The sequence below is a fragment of the Grammomys surdaster genome, unplaced genomic scaffold (genome assembly GCF_004785775.1).
Source record: "Grammomys surdaster isolate TR1022 unplaced genomic scaffold, NIH_TR_1.0 806, whole genome shotgun sequence".
Lineage (NCBI taxonomy): Eukaryota > Metazoa > Chordata > Mammalia > Rodentia > Muridae > Grammomys > Grammomys surdaster.
The window spans coordinates 1,776,510-1,796,810 of record NW_021605225.1 but is presented as its reverse complement, the minus strand read 5'-3'; the positions used below and the strand labels follow the sequence as shown (position 1 = coordinate 1,796,810).

At 39.2% G+C, this 20,301-nt stretch overlaps 1 protein-coding gene across 1 annotated transcript in view; it reads right to left on the bottom strand.

The window, feature by feature from the left end:
- Window positions 1-20,301, bottom strand: part of Arfgef3 (ARFGEF family member 3) — a 165,077-nt gene that overhangs the window by 11,618 nt on the left and 133,158 nt on the right. Inside the window, exons 23-29 of the mRNA XM_028782607.1 lie at window positions 19,857-20,001; window positions 11,755-11,877; window positions 8,393-8,496; window positions 7,726-7,870; window positions 5,401-5,529; window positions 3,054-3,230; window positions 1,495-1,609 (exon numbers count right to left, since the gene is read on the bottom strand). Of these exons, the coding sequence (XP_028638440.1) occupies window positions 1,495-1,609; window positions 3,054-3,230; window positions 5,401-5,529; window positions 7,726-7,870; window positions 8,393-8,496; window positions 11,755-11,877; window positions 19,857-20,001 (938 nt within the window). The remainder of the gene's footprint in view (window positions 1-1,494; window positions 1,610-3,053; window positions 3,231-5,400; window positions 5,530-7,725; window positions 7,871-8,392; window positions 8,497-11,754; window positions 11,878-19,856; window positions 20,002-20,301) is intronic.

Below are 20,301 nucleotides of genomic sequence, written 5' to 3'. Positions count from 1 at the left end.
GCAGTTTGAGATGTGAGCTCTCAGCAGTTCCTACTGACATGACTTTGCTTCACCATCACGCATACTATGCTTTAGAACTGTGAGCCCAATTAACTGATTCCTTTAGCAAGTTGCCTTGGTCAACTTTAAAAAAGGTGGTTTTATTGCAGCAATAGGAAAATAATGAAGAAAATCACTCTGGAGTAGGAACCAAGTGTCATCATTGTTACCATCCTGTTCACCACACCACTTGTTCTTTTTGGGCATTTATAATTATACCTTGTAGATATAAATGTTATCAGTTTTCAGTGATTCTCTCTCCCTTAATTATTACTATTTTTCTTTGAGAACTGGCCTTGCAGTGTATCCTTGAGTGATTTGAACTCAAACTCTCTTTAATCTCCCTCCTGACACCTGGGGTTACAGATGTGTACCTGCCAGCTATGTCATCACTCTTGGTACCTTTACATTAAAAAGACAGGAGGGTGGAAGTATCTAGTAACATCTGCACAAGAAGAATTTTATGTCCTCATCATACACAGGAACAGTATTCTGGACTCCAAAATGGAACTTGTTAGGAGTAGGTATTAGAGCGAGGTCCTAAGACTTAAGTAAATCCCCCAAAGGGGTTCACAGAACCCAGGAACAGATTGAAGCAATCTACCTGGGGATGAGGAACTGGCAGCAGGCACTAAATCTCAGGTTCTGCCTGTAGAGGGAAAAGTTATGGATACTGGGTATATAGAATCCTTTTTAGATATAAAATATTCTTTAGGCTTTCTTTAGGAATGTGGAAAGACCAGTCACCACTACTGGAACTGGCCGACCCGCAAAGAGAAAGGAAAGAATGCAATTTAGTCAGGTGGAACCAAGCTGAGAACCATAGTGACAGGGCAAGGCCGAAGTGACAGGGCAAGGCGGAAGTGACAGGGCAGGACTACATTCTTGAGAAAGATAAGTGTATAGAGAGTTTTCATCTGATCCTGACTCATGTAGGTTGGGTTCCTTTGGAATGTTCCACTATTTTTATGTTATACCACCCTAGCAACCCCCTCACCCCCTCCTCATTTCCTTGGTTTGTGGTTTTTCCCTTTAAAACCCGTTCCAAACTGGCAGTCGGGGTCAATTCAGCTCCTGCGTGGGCATGCGAATTGACCGGCAGCTAGTTGTCACGCCCTAATAAATAACCTCGCAATTGCTCCGGTATATGGTGTCTCGAGTAGATTACTGGGTGGTCGCGACTTTCTGAGACTTGAGAGAGGGTCTCCCCTCTGCGGAGGTCTTCATGCCCACCTTCAATTGTCACCCTCCTTCTTTGTCCCCAAGTGAACCATCACCCTTTCTGTATCTTCTTCTACACTAAGCATGTGCTGACTGAACATCAAAGAGGGGGTATTAATTATAAATTATTTCTCAAAGGCAAGCCACAAAGTGAGTCACTATCATAAAAGACAACTCTTTGGGATTCTTTAATAAAACCCACCCTTGTACAGAGCCAAGGGACCGTTTCCTCACCTAATGCAGGAACAGCCCACTCTGGAGATGGTTTCTGTGGGCTTGGCCACACAGACTACCAGCAGCTCAAAGAGGTCCTTCAGCATAGTATTGATCATACTCTCATACCTGATGTCTGCGGGAAGAAGGAATAAGATTCTTAGAACTCCAGTCTAATGGGAGAAAATGAAATGGCCATCTTTGGCAAAAAAGAAAGTCTGAGACATAAAAAGATACACATTTGGGGAAAGGAAAAAGTGAACGGTGTATACCTTCCCTTACACCCCATCAAAACAAAATACAGCAAAGCAATGTTTTTCTTGGAGTCCTTTTCTTCAACTTTGACATATATATTTACTTATCTCATTTATAGATACAGCAAAATGAGATATGCAGTTGTGTGTGTGTGTGTGTGTGTGTGTGTGTGTGTGCATCAACCAAATTTAGCAAGCAACCTACTCAAACAAGACAGAATATATTAAATATATGACCTGAAAATGAGTTGCTGAAAAAAATGTGTCTAAAAAGGAAAATGTAAGTATACTTTCCTAGGTGATGAAAACTGAATTACATTTAAGTGCTCTTGGAAAACAAAACCATCTCGTCTCAGCTTGGTAATTTCTGAACCTCGTCAATCTGGCTTCCATCTGCACATCCTTTGCAGACTGAAAGAAACAGAGATTCCCAAGCCAGTCTAATTGTCCACTCTAGGAATGTATCTGCATGTTTTTCCTAGGGTCCTTGTGATGCCACAGAATCCATGTTCAGTGGTATCTCTTTCACAACCCTCACTGCAAAGCAACAACCTGCTCAAAAACATCAACTCCCTGAGACACACTCACTACCTCCATGTGGATACCCCTCCCTCCTCCATCAGCTGTGGAAATCACTCCCTCCTCCACTAGCACTTTAATTTTGCAGGACAAATTATCCTTCTCATTGAATTTAGTACAGGTGCAATTTCCTATTCTTGCTTTATATTCCTTGGGCTAACACTCTGCTTGGCCTCTTTTGTCTTTTCTAGCAAAGAGGCCTCTTTATGCTTCCATGTATTTCTCCCTTCTGTTTAGAAGCTATGTTTCTTCTCTTCCTCCTTCCAAACTTCCCAAAGCAGCTGGTGAGCAAGAACCCGACTTTTATAGAAGTCCCTGCTCAGGACTCCAGGCTGCTGTCCTGCCTGTCCTTTTCTGTCTGCCACTTTCATCATAACTCTCCACTAGCATACATGTTTTTCAAAGTGCCACAGGCACTAAGAAACTTCCCTTTATCCCCGTCCTGATAAGCAATTTCTTGGTGGTAACCAGTGCCTTTTTAAAATTCTATTTCTTTTATTTGCTTTCTTTAGATGAGGAAACAGAAACAACAAGATATCCCACCTCTGCATACCCTGGCTATGAGGATTTTTAAAAGCTGTGTACTTGAATATGCCTTCCTCTTCTTATGAATAGCTACACTAGACCTGCGCTTAGGTATTTATCTTCAGCAAAGGCATGTGCACTGGGCTTTCACTAAGCACTTTGAGATAGTGTGCTGGCTGGAGAAGCAATGCCCACAAGGACTGGCTCTGGCCCTGTAGCTACCTGAGTGTAGAAAACTTTGAATGTGCTCCACCACCAGCTCGCAGGACAGACCAATGGCGTGCTTGAAGTTAGCAGATGCCACATCCCAGTAGGAATGGTCCTTGTGGCTACGACGGAGCCAAAGAGACATCACAGGAAGGAGAAGATGAACGACTGCATAGATTCCAAACCCCGGGCCTGAAAGGGAAAGGGGAGGGTCAGAATTGTGATTCCAAGGGGAATGGGAGTTTCCTGCCATGGCTGATATCTATAATCTCTTTCAAAAAAATCTCCTGCTTATGGAAAAAATGTGTGAGAAGAATTGACAACTCACTGGAGGCAATAATGGACATTTTTCTTCTTTGCATGATTTTAGCTCTGCAGGTAGATGAATACACATAAAAAACTCGAATATCACAAAACTATCATTTGATCTCTTAGTCATCAGATTCAAACATATAAACACATATGTGCATTTAGGAAAGACTGTCAAAATATATTATATATACTTACATGGAACACCAAGGTATATAGTTTTATATATAATAGTCTGAGTCTCATTTTTTTGCCTAGACAGGCCTTGAACTCTTGGACTTGTGTTTCCCTGGCAGAGCCATCAGAATAGCTTTGTGATTAAAGGCATTTCCAACCACACTAACTTAGATCTTTAAAAACTGCTTTTTGATAACTAAGAAAAACAGAGTTTACAGTATCAAAAAATTTAAAGTCCTTATTTCCACTGATAGACTATTTTCTTTATACATAGGTATAATTTATTAATCAATTTCAGTGCTGATAAACATTTAAGATGTGAGTTGTCTTTTTATTCTATAGGTAATGCTATAAAGATTATCTTTGTGCATCTTTAAAGAAACATTAGTAGATTTTTAAAAATTGATTTTGAAAGCAAGGTACAAATAGGCTGGCACATGCGTACTTATACTCCTAGCACTTGGGGGTCAAGACAGTTAAACTACCAGTTTCAGGCCAATGTAGACTAAACAGTAAGATCCAATAAGAAAACAAAGAAGATATCAAAGATCAAATGAAAATTACATAATATAGAGGAACAAAACTTACATACAGATATAATTCCATTTTCACATATTTCCTTAACATACTTCCTGAATGTACAGGTATGAATGTGTATTTACAAATGCATAAAATTTCATATATTTGATTCCACATTTAAAATAATGCCTTATAAATGTCATCATGTTATTCACATTTATTAATTGCTTTTCATTTAGTGTTCAAAAATTTTATTTTAGCGACTTTAACAAACAGATATACTTTTTTTTCATTAAACACTATTCATATGGTAATTAATATCAAAATTGAAAATGGTACTTCCTAATGATATATATTTAGAAGTCCTGGTGCATAACTTTCTTTAGTGGGATGCCTCTAACTTTTAAACATGTGAGAATAGCTACAACCCTTGCAATGAATTTTAAGCCTGTGTTAATAATCAAGTTTTCCAAATGATGACTAGACATTTCGCTGTGGAATTAATTAGTAACTTCATTAAGATCCTAATTCTGTTAGTAAAAAACAAAATTTCAGGGTTGGTGAGATGGCTCAGCCATTAAAAGTACAGACTGCTCTTAACTGAACCCTAGTCCAGAGGATCAGAGTTCAATTCAGCTTTCAATTACCCACATGGTAGCTCACAATTGTCTGTGACTCCAGTTTCAGGGGATCTGATGCCCTCTTCTGGCCTCTCCAAGTATTGTATGCATGGGGTACACAGACATTTATGCAGGCAAAGCACCCATAAAGAAACAATAAAAACACCTTACATTTCTATAAAAAGTTTCTTTGACTGAGGAAACTTTGAAATGAATAACATATATGCTAAGTGTTTAAAACTCAGAACAAGAGATGCATTTCTAAGGTCTCTTTCCTACACAGGGAACCATCCTAGGCAGTAGGTATCTTTTTCCAATTCCAATCACCATGACAAGAGGCTGCTTAGTATGGTATGTGCTCATGAGTGGTGGATCTGTTGGGGTCTCCTAACAGCACTGGGGCTGCAAACGCTGTAAAATCTGGTGGAGGAAGGAGATTACAATCATGGCAAATGGCAAAGACAGCTGTCCTATGGAGACACTGATGGCACAGAAGGATTGATGTGGGACTCCAACAGCATCAAAGCACACACCTTTGGTAAAACATTTCAGGGATATGCCTTACTCATAACATCACTGTAGCCATTCAACACATACTTACTGAGCATCTACTGCAAGTGAAACCTGGCCTTGAATGTAATAAGCAGTGAAAAACAGGTAAATATCAAAAGACATACCTACTTAAACATATATGTTTAACAACCCCTCCTCCAATAAAAACAGATATAGACATTTACCAGGTGTCTTGGTAACATCTCTCAACAGTTCAAAGAGTAAATCTAAGGTGGGTGGTTGATGTTGTCTGGGACAGTTGGACACAGCTGCCGTTAGCTGCTCCAACAGGATGATCCAGACGTCTATCAGACCTGAAAAACAAAAAGCAGACCTCTCAGAAATCCAGCTCTCAGGATTTCATCAGGAAAAATAATACTTGCAAGATCCAAGCAAACTCCATGTATGAATGTCAAAAGGCATTGGGATGTTAATTGTCAATCAGAGCACTAGCTCTCGGTGCCTATGAGCAGGCAAAGATTGATTAATATGGTCTGACAAAGTCAAAGGAAAACACAAAACTCTAATTCTTCCCCAACTCTACTTCTTAAAAATGGCAATGACTGAAATGACTGTCAGACTCCTTGGGAACTAATCATATAGTAATACAAATATAAGATTGTCCATTTAGCTTTATTTCTGTCTATCCTCCTGTTTCTCTTTTGAGGCAGGGTCCCATGTAGCCTAAGCTAGCCTTGAATTTGCTTTTTAGGCATTGGTGATCTTAAACTTCTGACTGGAAGTTTCCACCTCATGTACATGTGCCTAATACACAAATATACAAGCAGCTTTAAGAACTGATGTATTATCATGGTTTTTCAATATAATTTCCAGCCCAGTGAAAAATGCAAATATAAATATAAATCATAAGTAAGTATAGACTATACAAAGCTAGACATAATAGCTGACAAGGTAGATGCCATTTATAACCAAGTTTTGGGGTGTCAGGCACTTGTTCCACCCCATACTGTTTATGTAGTGCTGGAGATCAAACCCAGGGCATCATGCATGTGAGGTAAGCACTCTTCCAAACATATACATTCCTAGTTCTTCCTGCCTAGTATTTTAAAATTAACAAAATTATCTACTTCCACTCTTTTCTTTGTAACATTAGTGGCATTATGTGCATCACGCAGAGTAGCCATTAGTACCATCTTCAAAATTGTTGTCGTCTCACACAGACACTCTGTAACCAGCTTTCCACTGTCCCTAGCTCCAGCTCCAACTTATCTCCTAATCTCTGCCAAGCTGCTTTGTTTACTATGGTGGGATTAGGTGATCTAACTCTATATTTGCCAAATTGGTACATTTGCCACTTATGGTCAAATCACTGGAGGAAGTATGACTTTAGAAAAAGCTATGTGGCCTTTCTTCTTTCTATGTGCAATAAGCCATAAGATTATTTGATAAGGGATATTGTATAAGAATGGGGAACAGCCTTGATCACTAGAGTCTGGTACTGAGGGCTGCAGTGAGCATGAGAGATACCTATGCTGAGGAGTCCTCAAGTTCTGCTATATTCTACTACATAACTCTGAAACAGCCCTAGAACTCACGACCGTGGCCCACACCTCCATCTACTATACTACTAGGCACGCATATTTTTCTTTCTCTCTCTCTCCCTTTAGTACAAGTCAAAATCCCAAACATTATTATAAACAAGAATATTAGCTTCTGGTGATAATTATATTGGCTAAAGGCTTCAAATGTTAAATCAAAATTATTCTTTTTCATAATTTATTTGTGATATTAGATATCTGTTCCTCCCTATAATGTTTTCTCTGATTGATTTAAGGAGGTTTTACCATTTAAGATGATCTCTCAAACACTGTAAAAGTCTAACCACCCCATAACTGAAAGATAAAACCAAAAACATCCCCCAAGAGTGTTTGAAACAGCCTGTGCTTGGAAGGTAGGCACATTTCTGCGTGTGCTTTATATTTCTAGATGTGAACTGGACAAGTCTTCTGAGACGATAAACAACAGGTGTGAACAGGAGTCAATTCACCAGAACATCACTTAGACTTACATGACTGTAGTCTGCTTCACAGGAGATTACATGGAACCTACTTTGAAACAAATTCTTTAAAAGTATTCTTGTCCTAAGCCTAGTAGCCTCACTTACTACAAATACAGTCTCTCTTCAGCAGTGGTTTCCAGTCGAATAGTCCTAGGGGAAGTAATTGTGTTTCCTTGGAACTAGTGATGGCTGTAGCTAGCCCATTTAAGCACCAGTGCAATTTTGTCTGACTTTGCTAAATCCAAAAGAAATAAAAAATGATTTAGTGGAATTTGTATAGCTATGATGGCTTTATACAGAAGCATCCATGTAAAAAGAAAGAGTGTCGATTTTAGGGAGACCTTGGAAACTCTGGTTAAAGTTCTCTTGGTAAAAAATTATTAAAAAACAAACAAACAATAGAAGTGGATGACTAGTTTTACTAAATTTATGTCCTTAGAGTCTGGGCTTAAGAACATAAAAATAATCCTAATCAAGTCAATTAACTTACCGGTGTCATCATCAAAATCTGACAGGACTGATTCAATTCCATCCTCACTGCTTGCTGACTGCTCCTGAAGTCTTCGTGGCAAACTGGCAAGTCGCCCACTAAGGAAGATTGGCTTTAAAGGCATTTTGTAGATCTTGGCCAATAGCTAAGTAAGAAAACCACACCAAACAGTACACTTATATATTGGGAAATTCTCAGTGTCAGGAAATAGAAAGATTATAAATCATTATTAAAGAGAACTCAAAACAAAAAGTAAAAGTCATTGTGTTTTGTATTTAACAAGTAGTTGACAAGAGCATTCATATTAGGAAGCAGAAGTAATAATGCTCACCAGCAACAAAGCTCTGGCTGGCTATTTTTCATCATCTGAGTTTTACACACTTTTATAAATTGACTAATATGTCAAATATTCTGTCTGTAGGGGATCCCAGATAAGAATGGGGCCCATAGGAAAATGGGCACCAGATTCTGGCTTCCCCTTTCTCATTATCTACCTCCAAGGAAACAGAAGGGCAAAAGCAACCTGGGGGATGGGAAGACTTGAGGTCAAGGTAAAGGAAATAAAGCCATCTCTCCTAGGGCTCAGCTAAAGACATTTGTTGGTGTTTTATGAATACCCTCTGTGCCATGTTTGAGGCTTGGAGCTGTGTGTGGGCCTCCCCAATACCTGAGAACAACGTCTGAGGTAATCCAAGGCAGGCAGGCACAGGTCTGTAGATGTGGCTCCAGCTCCAGGGACACAGTCTCCAATCTCTTTACAGTCTACCTCACCTAGGGCAGTGTGGGGACAGGGACAAAATTAGCCCTGCTTCTGATTATAACAGAAGACCCATTTACTAACATCTTACCCAAATATACACACAAGGAAGAAAGGGGAAAGTTGCAGCAACCCGTATAATCCTAATAAATCTGTGACTTTTCTCCCTACGAGGAATATTTGGTCTGTTCTGGTCCCATACTTCTGGTGGTTGAGATGGTATTTCTGAAACCAGCACACAAATTCATTCCCTTCTCTTCTGGATGATGTGACTTCTGAGCCCTGGTGACAGAGAACAGTCCCAGAGGCAGGCCTTGTAAGGCTGAAATGAGGTACTTGCTTTCCTCTTTGGACTTCTTCTTCTGCCAGCACTAGGCACTAAATGATGATAGTAAATGAAGATCTCAGGAAGAATAAACATGGGAGTTGTAGACGTGGGGCTATTTCATTAGACTTAAATTAGTTTATTTTCATATAGTTGTAGAGATTTACTATAGATTTTTCTATAGGTAAGTAAATGAGAATTGTATTTTATTCTCAATATCATGATTCTATTTCTATGCTTCTAATAAAATAATTTCATAGCACTGTAATTATAGCCAATTGTCTGCAATTGTAGCAGCAAACACCCTTCCATATGAGTAAACAGACATAATTACTAGGCATTAGTTAGAATTCAAAAGCACTGAGGTATGCTTCTACACAAAAGAAGTAGACAAATTCACAGTTTAGATTAGGGATGGCAGACTTTTTGTAAAGGGTCAGAGAGCAAGCACTTCCGGCTTGGTAGGTCATCTCGTCTGGGTTGAAACTTCACTACTATTGCTGTAGCACAAACTCAAATAAAATTGTCTTACAGAAAATCTATTGGTGAGTAAGATTTGAATTGTAGGTCTGCTAGTTTCGGGTTTATATTCTTATATCTTACGGCTAAAAACAGAGGCCAGGGTGAATTCATGCTGAGAAAGACAGGAAGAAATTAACAACAGTCTCATTTCCTATCTTCTTGATTATAGCACGTGTCACGTGTTTCCTTTTTATGCTATACATATAAAGTGTATATAAATAGGCCTCTAGGACCAAGTAGTACTCAGGAGGCATGGCTGGATGGAGCATTCTGTCTTTCCCACTGCACCCCAAGACTTACATCTTGACTCTCTATTTTGTAGATTAAAATAGAATCTCTCTTTTCAAAACATCTCCCATATGCACATTAATAATTTGGCATCCCTACATTAGTTCCTAACTTTTCTCTAAGATAAAGTCTCAAATTTCCAACATGTTGTAAGGTACCTCTACCTGCATATTTTACTTGTATCTATAACTGTCAAAAAAAATCTATTAGCTTTTCTTCTTTGCTTTGGTTTAAGTTCTTGTACCTATATGACAGGAAAACATGAGTGGAAAATTTCAGAAATAAGAAATTCCTAAATTGGGGCTGGAGAGATGGCTCAGTGGTTAAGAGCACTGACTGCTCTTCCAGAGGTCCTGAGTTCAAATCCCAGCAACCACATGGTGGGTCACAGCCATCCATAATGAGATTCGATGCCCTCTTCTGGTGTGTCTGAAGATAGCTACAGTGTACTCATAAATAAAATAAATAAATATTTAAAAAAATTCCTAAATTTTAAGTTATATGTTATTGCCAGCCTTGTGATAGAATGTCACTCTTGCTCCATACCATTGGGATGTGCCAAATCCCTTTGTGTTCTGCATCCAGGCTGGATATGATATCTACCTGTTGTCACATCATAGGGTTACCACACTGCCTGATGTGATATCAGTGTACTGCTATCACTGATTTCTTCTTCTTTTTTTTAATATTTATTTATTTATTTTATTGATAAGTACACTGTAGCTGTCTTCAGACACACCAGAAGAGGGCATCCAATCTCATTATGGATGGTTGTGAGCCACCATGTGCTTGCTGGGATTTGAACTCAGGACCTCTGGAAGAGCAGTCAGTTCTCTTAACCGCTGAGCCATCTCTCCAGCCCGTATCACTGGTTTCTTTTTAAATTTTTACTATTTGTTTATTTATTTACTTACTTTTATTTTTATGTGCCTGAGTATTTGCCTGCATGCATGTCTGTGCACCTCTTACATGTCTGATGCTTGAGAAAGCCAGAAGAGGGAATTATATCCTCTGGGACTGGAGCTTCAGATGACTGTGACCTGACATTTTGGTGTTGGGAATTAAACCCTGGTGAGAAGAGCAACCAGTATGTTTAACTGCTGAGCCCTGTCTCCAGGCTTTATCATTAGTTTTTGTCAGTCTAATATAATATCTACTTTATAAATTAATTGTTGGTATGTTTATATGTATGTACATATGTATGTATAGGAAAAAGTAGAAAAATCACGTGTGGTACTATTAGTAGTATCAAGAATCTACTGGTGATCTGAGAAAGTATCTTTGTAGGTAAAGACGGCAAATGTATGTTATAGCAGAACAGGCTAAGGCTTGTGTACTTCTCAGACTAACAGCAAGTAAATCCTGACACTTTCATTCTGCTCTTACTCTTACACCAATAATAAGAGTGATGCAAGTCTAATAACTTCTTTGTGCCCAATTTTCTTTCATAAAAGAATGATCAATGTATCAATCATCTATTGAGAAGGTAAAAGAACAACATCAGCCTTCTATTTTCTTATTTCCAAGGTTCTCTGATTCTACATCCAGGAGCACTCTGTGTAAACCTCTCAGATGTGTAAATGTCTTCAAAACTTGTGGTTAACCCCCCTGCTTCTCTCAATCTCACCCAGATGATCTGTGCACTGTAAAACCAAGCTTGAGTAGGTCATGCTGCATACAAGACTTCAGACTATTAAGTGTTCCTAACTTAAGCATATAATCACCTATATACTTCCTAAAATACACCAGGACTTCAAGAAGGAGGATGCTGACTAATCCAAAAGTCACCTTACAATTAAGAAGGCTAGAGAAGGCATTCTTAATTTTACTTTCCAACTGCTAAACGTGACATTGAAGGGAATGGTATCCTACACAAGGTCAAAAATACTGAAATATTCTAAGATTGATAAGGAAGTTAGCATAAACTACGATGTAGGTTGAGAATGCATTATATCATAATATATTTTATAGATACAGTGAAAAACACCAACAAACCCAAGTAAGTCTCTGACCCCATGTGTTCATATCCTAGGATGTTTGCTTGTTTTTAGGGTCCTGTCTCCAGGGACATCCCTACAAAACCATTGTGAGAAGGGTCTACAATGACCGTGAATTATTAAAGGAGAGTTCCACTTACCCAGCCCCTTGACAAACTTCATAAGGCACATGATGTAACTAGTAGCTGCATTAGCAAAGACCTGGATATTGTCCGTATTGAGAAAAGCTTCAAACACGTCGAACACAGGAGCCTGACCTTTTCCTGAGGGAGGGAGATGATAAAATCTTAACAAAGGGAGGTTTTTAACCTTTCAGGGTGCTAATGCTTCTCAGTACCTCCTGAAAAGTCTTAGAAAAGATTCATTAGAAAACATTTCTGGCTTTTGGCTGGGGCAGACATATAGCTGGTCTGCTCCTGTGGAGATATTGAATCCTGAGCCATCCTAGAGGAGCCACTGTACTCAGAGCAGCAGACACCTAGCTGATTTGCACTTGTGGAGACACTGTATCCTGAGCCATCCTAGAGGAACTACTGCACCCAGAGCAGAAGGATTTCCAGATCCCAGAGGTGGCCTGAGTCCCAGGAGTTCTTCCACCGAGGAGATTAGGATCATAAGACCACAAGACATCTGGACTCTGAGGAGCTCTGATACAAGTAAGAAAACTGGAAATACAGACTTCATTCAGTCTTACACAGTGAGGGCAGGTAACACTAGAGTTAACCAGATGGTAAAAGGCAAGCACAATAACGTAAGCAACAGAAACCAAAGTTACTTGGCATCATCAGTACCCAATTCTCCCAATATAGCAAGCCCTGGACACCCCATCACACCGGAAAAGTAGGATTCAGGATTAAAATCACTTCTCATGATGATGATAGAGGATTTTAAGAAGGATATAGGTAACTCCCTTAAAGAAATACCAGAGAACACAGGTAAACAGGTAGAAGCCCTTAAAGAGGAAACACAGAAATCCCTTAAAGAACTGCAAGAAAACACAATCAAACAGGTGAAGGAATTGAACGAAATCATGTAGGATCTAAAAATGGAAGTAGAAACAATAAAGAAATCTCAAAGGGAGACTACCCTGGAGATAGAAAATGTAGGAAAGAGATCAGGAGTCGTAGATGTAAGCATCACCAAGGGAATACGAGAGATAGAAGAGAGAATCTCATGTGCAGAAGATACCATGGAAAACATTGACACAGCTGTCAAAGAAAATGCAAAATGCAAAAAACTTCTGACCCAAAACATCCAGGAAATCCAGAACACAATGAGAAGACCAAATCTAAGGATAATAGGTATAGATGAGAGTGAAGATTCCCAACTTAAAGGGCCAATAAATATCTTCAACAAAATTAGTGAGGAAAATTTCCCTAACCTAAAGAACAAGATGTCCATAAACATATAAGAAGCCTACAGAACACCAAATAGACTAGACCAGAAAAGAAATACCTCCTGTCACATAATGATCAAAACATCAAATGCACAAAACAAACAAAAAGTACTAAAAGCAGTAAGGGAAAAAGGTCAAGTAACATATAAAGGCAGACCTATAAGAATTACACCAGACTTCTCACCAGAGACTATAAAAGCCAGAAGATCCTGGACTAATATCATACAGACCCTAAGAGTACACAAATGCCAGCCCAGACTACTATACCCAGCAAAACTCTCAATCACTATAGATGGTAAAACCAAGATATTCCATGACAAAACCAAATTTGCACCATATCTTCCCTGAAATGCAGCACTTCAAAGGATAATTGATGGAAAACTCCAACACAAGGAGGGAAACTACAACCTAGAAAAAGCAAGGAAGTAATCTTCCAACAACCCCAAAAGAAGATAGCTACACAAACATAATTCCATCTCTAATAACAAAAATAACAGAAAGCAACAATCATTTTTCCTTAATATCTTTTAATGTCAAAGGACTCAATTCCCTAATAAAAAGACACAGACTATCAAACTGGATACACAAACAGGACCCAGAATTTTGCTGCATACAAGAAACGCATCTCAGTGACAAAGATAGACACTACCTCAGAATAAAAGGATGAAAAACAATTTTCCAAGCAAATGTACCCAAGAAACAAGCTGAAGTAGCCATTCTAATATCAAATAAAATCGACTATCATCCAAAAGTAATCAAAAAAGATAGGGAAGGATACTTCATACTCATCAAAGGAAAAATCTACCAAGGTGAACTCTCAATTCTGAGTATCTATGCTCCAAATGCAAGGGCACCTACATACATAAAAGTAACTTTACTAAAGCTCAAAGCACACATTGCACCTCACACAATAATAGTGGGGGATTTCAACACCCCACTCTCAGCAATGGACAGATCATGGAAATAGAAACTAAACCAAGACACTTTGAAATTAACAGAAGTTATGAACCAAATGGATTTAACAGATATCTATAGAACATTTCATCCTATAACAAAAGAATATACCTTTTTCTCAGCACCTCATGGTAGCTTCTCCAAAATAGAACATATAATTGGTCACAAAACAGGCCTCAACATACACAAAAAGATTGAAATAATTCCTTGCATCCTATCAGATCACCACGGACTAAGACTCGTCTTTAATAATGACAAAAGCAATGGAAAACCCACACTCATGTGGAAACTGAACAACTCTCTACACAACGATGACTTAGTCAAGGAAGAAATAAAGAAAGAAATTAAAGACTTTTTAGAATTTAATGAAAATGAGGACACATCATACCAAAACTTGTGGGACTCCATGAAGGCAGTGGTAAGAGGAAAACTCATAGCTCTAAGTGCCTACAAAAAGAAACTGGAAAGATCACACACTAACAACTTGACAGCACAACTAAAAGCTCTAGAACAAAAAGAAGCAAATACACCCAAGAGCAGTAAAAGGGAGGAAATAATCAAACTTAGGGCTGAAATCAACCCAATAGAAACAGAAAGAACAATACAAAATATCAGTAAAACCAGGAGCTGGTTCTTTGAGAAAATCAACAAGATAGATAAACCCTTGCCAGATTAACCAGAGTGCACAGAGACAGTATCCAAATTAATAAAATCAGAACTGAAAAGGGAGATATAACAACAGAAACTGAAGAAATTCAAAAAATCATCAGATCCTACTACAAAGGCCTATACTCAACAAAACTGGAAAACCTGGATGAAATGGACAACTTGCTAGATAGATACCAGGTACCAAAGTTAAATCAGGAGCAGATAAACCATCTAAACAGTCCCATAACCCCAAAAGAAATAGAAGCAGTCATTAAAAGTCTCCCCACAAAAAAAAGTCCGAGGCCAGACGGTTTTAGTGCAGAACTCTATCAGACCTTCAAGGAAGACCTAATACCAATTCTCTTCAAACTCTTCCACAAAATAGAAACAGAAGGAACACTACCCAATTCGTTCTATGAAGCTACAATTACACTCATACCCAAACCTCACAAAGACCCAACAAAGAAAGAGAACTTCAGACCAATCTCCCTTATGAATATGGATGCAAAAATACTCAATAACATTCTAGCAAACCGAATCCAAGAACACATCAAAACAATCACCCATCATGATCAAGTAGGTTTTATCACAGGAATGCAGGGTTGGTTCAATATTCAGAAATCCATCAATGTAATCCACTATATAAACAAACTCAAAGAAAAAAAACCACATGATCATCTCACTAGATGCTGAGAAAGCATTTGACAAAATTCAACATGCCTTCATGATAAAAGTCTTGGAAAGATCAGGAATTCAAGACCCATACCTAAACATAGTAAAAGCAATTTACAGCAAACCAGCAGCCAACATCAAACTAAATGGAGAGAAACTTGAAGCAATCCCACTAAGATCTGGGACTAGGTAAGGCTGCCCACTCTCCCCCTACCTACTCAATATAGTACTGAAAGTCCTAGACAGAGCAATTAGACAACAAAAAGAAGTCAAAGGGATACAAATAGGAAAGGAAGAAGTCAAAATATCACTATTTGCAGATGATATGATAGTATACTTAAGTGACCCCAAATCTTCCACCAGAGAACTCCTAAACCTGATAAACAACTTCAGCAAAGTGGCTGGATATAAAATTAAGTCAAACAAATCAGTAGCCTTCCTCTACGTGAAAGATAAACAGACTGAAAAAGAAATTAGGGAAATGAAACCCTTCACAATAGTCGCAAATAATATAAAATACCTTGGTGTAAATCTAACCAAGCAAGTGAAAGACCTGTATGACAAGAACTTCAAGACCCTGAAGAAAGAAATTGAAGAAGATCTCAGAAGATAGAAAGATCTCCCATGCTCATGGATTGGCAGGATTAATATAACAAAAATGGTCATCTTGCCAAAAGCAATCTACAGATTCAATGCAATTCCCATTAAAATCCCAACTCAATTCTTCACAGAGTTAGAAAAGGAAATTCTCAAATTCATTTGGAATAACAAAAACCCAGGATAGCGAAAACTATTCTCAACAATAAAAGAACTTCGGGAGGAATCACCATCCCTGACCTCAAGCTGTACTACAGAGCAATAGTGATTAAAAACTACTTGGTATTGGTACAGAGACAGGCAGGAAGATCAATGGAATAGAATTGAAGACCCAGAAATGAACCCACACACCTATGGTAACTTCATCTTTGACAAAAGAGCTAAAACCATCCAGTGGAAAAAGGACAGCATTTTCAACAAATGGTGCTGGTTCAACTGGAGGACAACATGTAGAAGAATGAAAATTGATCCATTCTTATCTCCTTGTACAAAGCTCAAGTCTAAATGGATAAAGAACCTCCACATAAAACCAGATACACTGAAACTAATAGAAGAGAAGGTGGTAAAGAACCTGGAATACTTGGGCACAGGGGAAAAGTTCCTGAACAGAACACCAATGGCATATGCTTTAAGTCAAGAATAGACGCTGGGCGGTGGTGGTGTACGCCTTTAATCCCAGCACTTGGGAGGCAGAGACAGGTGGATTTCTGAGTTCGAGAGTTCGAGGCTAGCCTGGTCTACAGAGTGAGTTCCAGGACAGCCAGGGCTACACAGAGAAACCCTGTCTCGAAAAACCAAAAAAAAAAAAAAAAAAAAGATCAAGAATTGACAAATGGGACTTCATAAAATTGCAAAGTTTCTGTAAGGCAAAGGACACTGTCAATAGGACAAAACGACAACCAGCAAATTGGGAAAAGATCTTTACCAATCCTACATCTGATAGAGGGCTAATATCCAATATATACAAAAAGCTCAAGAAATTAGACTCCAGACAACCAAATAACCCTATTTAAAAAATGGGGTATAGATCTTAACAAAGAATTTTCAACTGAGGAAACTCGAATGGCCGAGAAGCACCTAAAGAAATGTTCAGTATCCTTAGTCATCAGGGAAATGCAAATCAAAACAACCCTGAGATTCCATCTCATACCAGTCAGAATGGCTAAGATTAAAAACTCAGGTGATAGTAGATGCTGGCAAGGATGTGGAGAAAGAGGAACACTCCTCCATTGTTGGTGGGACTGCAAGATGGTGTAACCACTTTGGAAATCAGTCTGGCGGCTCCTCAGAAAATTGGATATAGCATTACCTGAGGATCCAGCTATACCACTCCTAGGCATATCCACAGAAGATGCTCTAACATATAACAAGGACATATGCTCCACTATGTTCATAGCAGCCTTATTTATAATAGCTAGAAGCTGGAAAGAACCTAGATGTCCTTCAACTGAGGAATGGATACAATGTGGTACATTTACACAGTGGAGTATTACTCAGCTATTAAAAATAATCAATTTGAGAAATTCCTAGGTAAATGGATGGAACTAGAAAATATCATCCTGAGTGAGATAAGCCAATCACAAAAGAACACACATGGTATTCATTCACTGATTATTGGATATTAGCCCAGAACCTTGAAATGCTCAAGATGCAACTCACAGGTCACATCAAGCTCATGAAGAAGGAAGACCACGTGGGGGTGCTTCGGGCCTTCTTAGAAGGAGCAACAAAATACTCAAGGGAGCAAATATGGAGACAAAGTGAGGGACAGAAACTGAAGGAGGAGCCGTCTGAAGACCATTTCATCTGAGTATCCATCCCATGTGCAGTCACCAAAGTTTGATGCTGATGTGGAAGTCAGGAAGTGCATGCTGATAAGAGCCTGATATAGATGTCTCCTCAGAGGTCTGCAAGAGCCTGACATATTCAGAGACAGATGCTCACAGCTAGCCATTGAACTGATCATGCGGTTCCCAATGGAGGAATTAGAGTGAAGAGTGTTGGAGCTGAAAGGGTTTGCAGGCTATGAGGGCTGCAAACAATACCAACCAACAATTTGCAACAATACCAACCAACCAGAGTTCCCAGGGTCTAAACCACCAGCCTGGGAGCACTTAGGGAGGGATCCATGGCTTCAGCTGTATATGTAAGGGTGGAGGACCCTGCTGGGTATAGGTGGGAGAAGAGATCCTTGGTCTCATGAAGGCTGGACACCCCAGGGGGTGGGAATTTGAGGGTGGGGAGGTGGGAGTGGGGTGGGATATGTAGGGGTACATCTGCAGAGAAGCAGGAGGAGGGGTGAGGGGATAGGGGGTTCCTGGGTGGGTGGGGGATGGGGTAAAGGGAAAACATATGAAATATAAATAAAACATCCAATAAAAAAAAGAAATAACAAGTTAACCTAAACTTGTAACCATACAAAGTTGAAGGTTATTTCTCTCACAATTAAAAATAGAGTTAAATTTAAAAAAAAAAAAGAAAACATTTCTGGGGGCTGGAGAGATGGCTCAGTGGTTAAGAGCACTGGCTGTGTCCCGAGATCAATTCCTAGCAACTACATGGTGGCTCGCAACCATCTGTAATGAGATCTGCTGTCTTCTTCTGGCATGCAGGTGTACTCATATAGATAGAGCACTCATATACATAAAAAAATCTTTTTAAAAAAGAAACATTTTTGGATCTTTAGACTGAATAGATAGTACATCTTGTTGCTTCACCTACATGGGAGCCGTAGGAAGATTAAGAAAGTTGGGTGGATAACGGGGGTAGATCTATAGGAACATAAGCCTAGAGTAATGTGTGGGTCGACAGTACAGTAAACATGGGATTACAAAGAAAAGTAGAATACCTATAGACAAGGGAAGAACCATTTAGACAAGTCTCTGATGAAATACACTTATTTATTCATTCCTGTGCAGAAGTCATAGGAATGAGTCTGCTTGCCTTAGGAAATCCTGCTTGCAAGGCTGTCAATCAAGTGGCTCTAGACTGACATCTAGGAACTTGATTCTCAGAATATTCCTGGGATAGTTATCTCATAAGGTGGTTCACTTGTTCTAGACTGTGCAAGCAATTTAGATTATACTGAACATTCAGGATGTGGAAAATGCCAGGTACAATGTATCTATGTGACCAGTTTTCAATTGGGTCTTTAAGTGGCTTCATGATCTGACACTTCCATTACTGAGGGAAGAGTGCTCTGTGTGATGGTCTGTGGGAAGGTAAGAATGTAAGGAAACCTGTAGCATTCTTCCAGATTTTGTCTTCTTACCTTAAAACAAGGCTGTGCCCATATTATACTACCATAGTGAATCTTAGTCATCAGCCATGGAATAAACATAAGCCATGGAATATTTCCTATCAGAGCAGTACTCTCTGTCCACAAATCCTTCTGCTGGGTTTCTGAATGTCAGGATGGCCTTAGAGATCACGGAAACAATACCCTTGGACACTGGGCATGCCAATTTATTTTTAGGTATTCCAATATCCGTAATTGTGATTCCCTGTATTATACTTTCCAGTTTTCTTACTTAAATACAGATTCAGGTTTAGTGTATCTTCTAAATACCAGGGACCAGTTGAATTTCCAAATTTGAAGTTTTTCAGAGTATGAAATAATTGCTTAGACTTTATGGAGCATCTCAAATCTGGGTACTTTGGAATAACATTTAAAAAAATTTTGGAGCATTTTGTATTTTTGGATGATCAACTCATAACATTTTTTCCTTTGTGGTTTGAGAAAGAAACTCTACAGAACAATACAGAGTGATCAATACTATCTCAGCAAGAGCAGGGCCTAATGAGTTCAGGGCTTTGGGACAGCTGGTAGCAAGCCAACCCCAAACCCTAGTTATATGTTATTTTCTGTTGACAAAACATGGCTGACAGAATGTTTTTCTTTCTGTTCTTTTGATAACCCAAAACTTGGCATAAGAAATGGCAGTGCTATAGCAAGAGTCACCCATCTGTTCTTACCCATAGAGTAGTCCCCAACCAGGTACTCCTTCACCTCTGACTTGTTCCCACTGTGCACTGTTTCCAGAGCACTGAACAGGGGTCTCCATCCTGACTGGATCTGTGCAGAGCACACCTCAACCAGCTCCCCAATGGAGGTGACCACCTGCACAGGTAGAGGAGGAAGTGATTAATTAACATAGGTAGAACTTATAGGAAAGGTCATGTACTTCTCTTCCCCCCTATTTCTGAGTTAATTTTTGGGAAAGAGAAAAACTGCTGAGTAAATTTTCACAGGATTAGCTTTCTGTTCGTTTGCTGGTTTTGTATTTGGGTGTGTGCCTCCTTATTGCCATGCTTTGTAGATTCAGGTCCTTTCCAGTTCATGCTCTGCAAACCATTTTACAACCCTGAGCTTATCCTTCCTCCCTCCCTCCCTCCCTCCCTCCCTCCCTCCCTTCCTCCC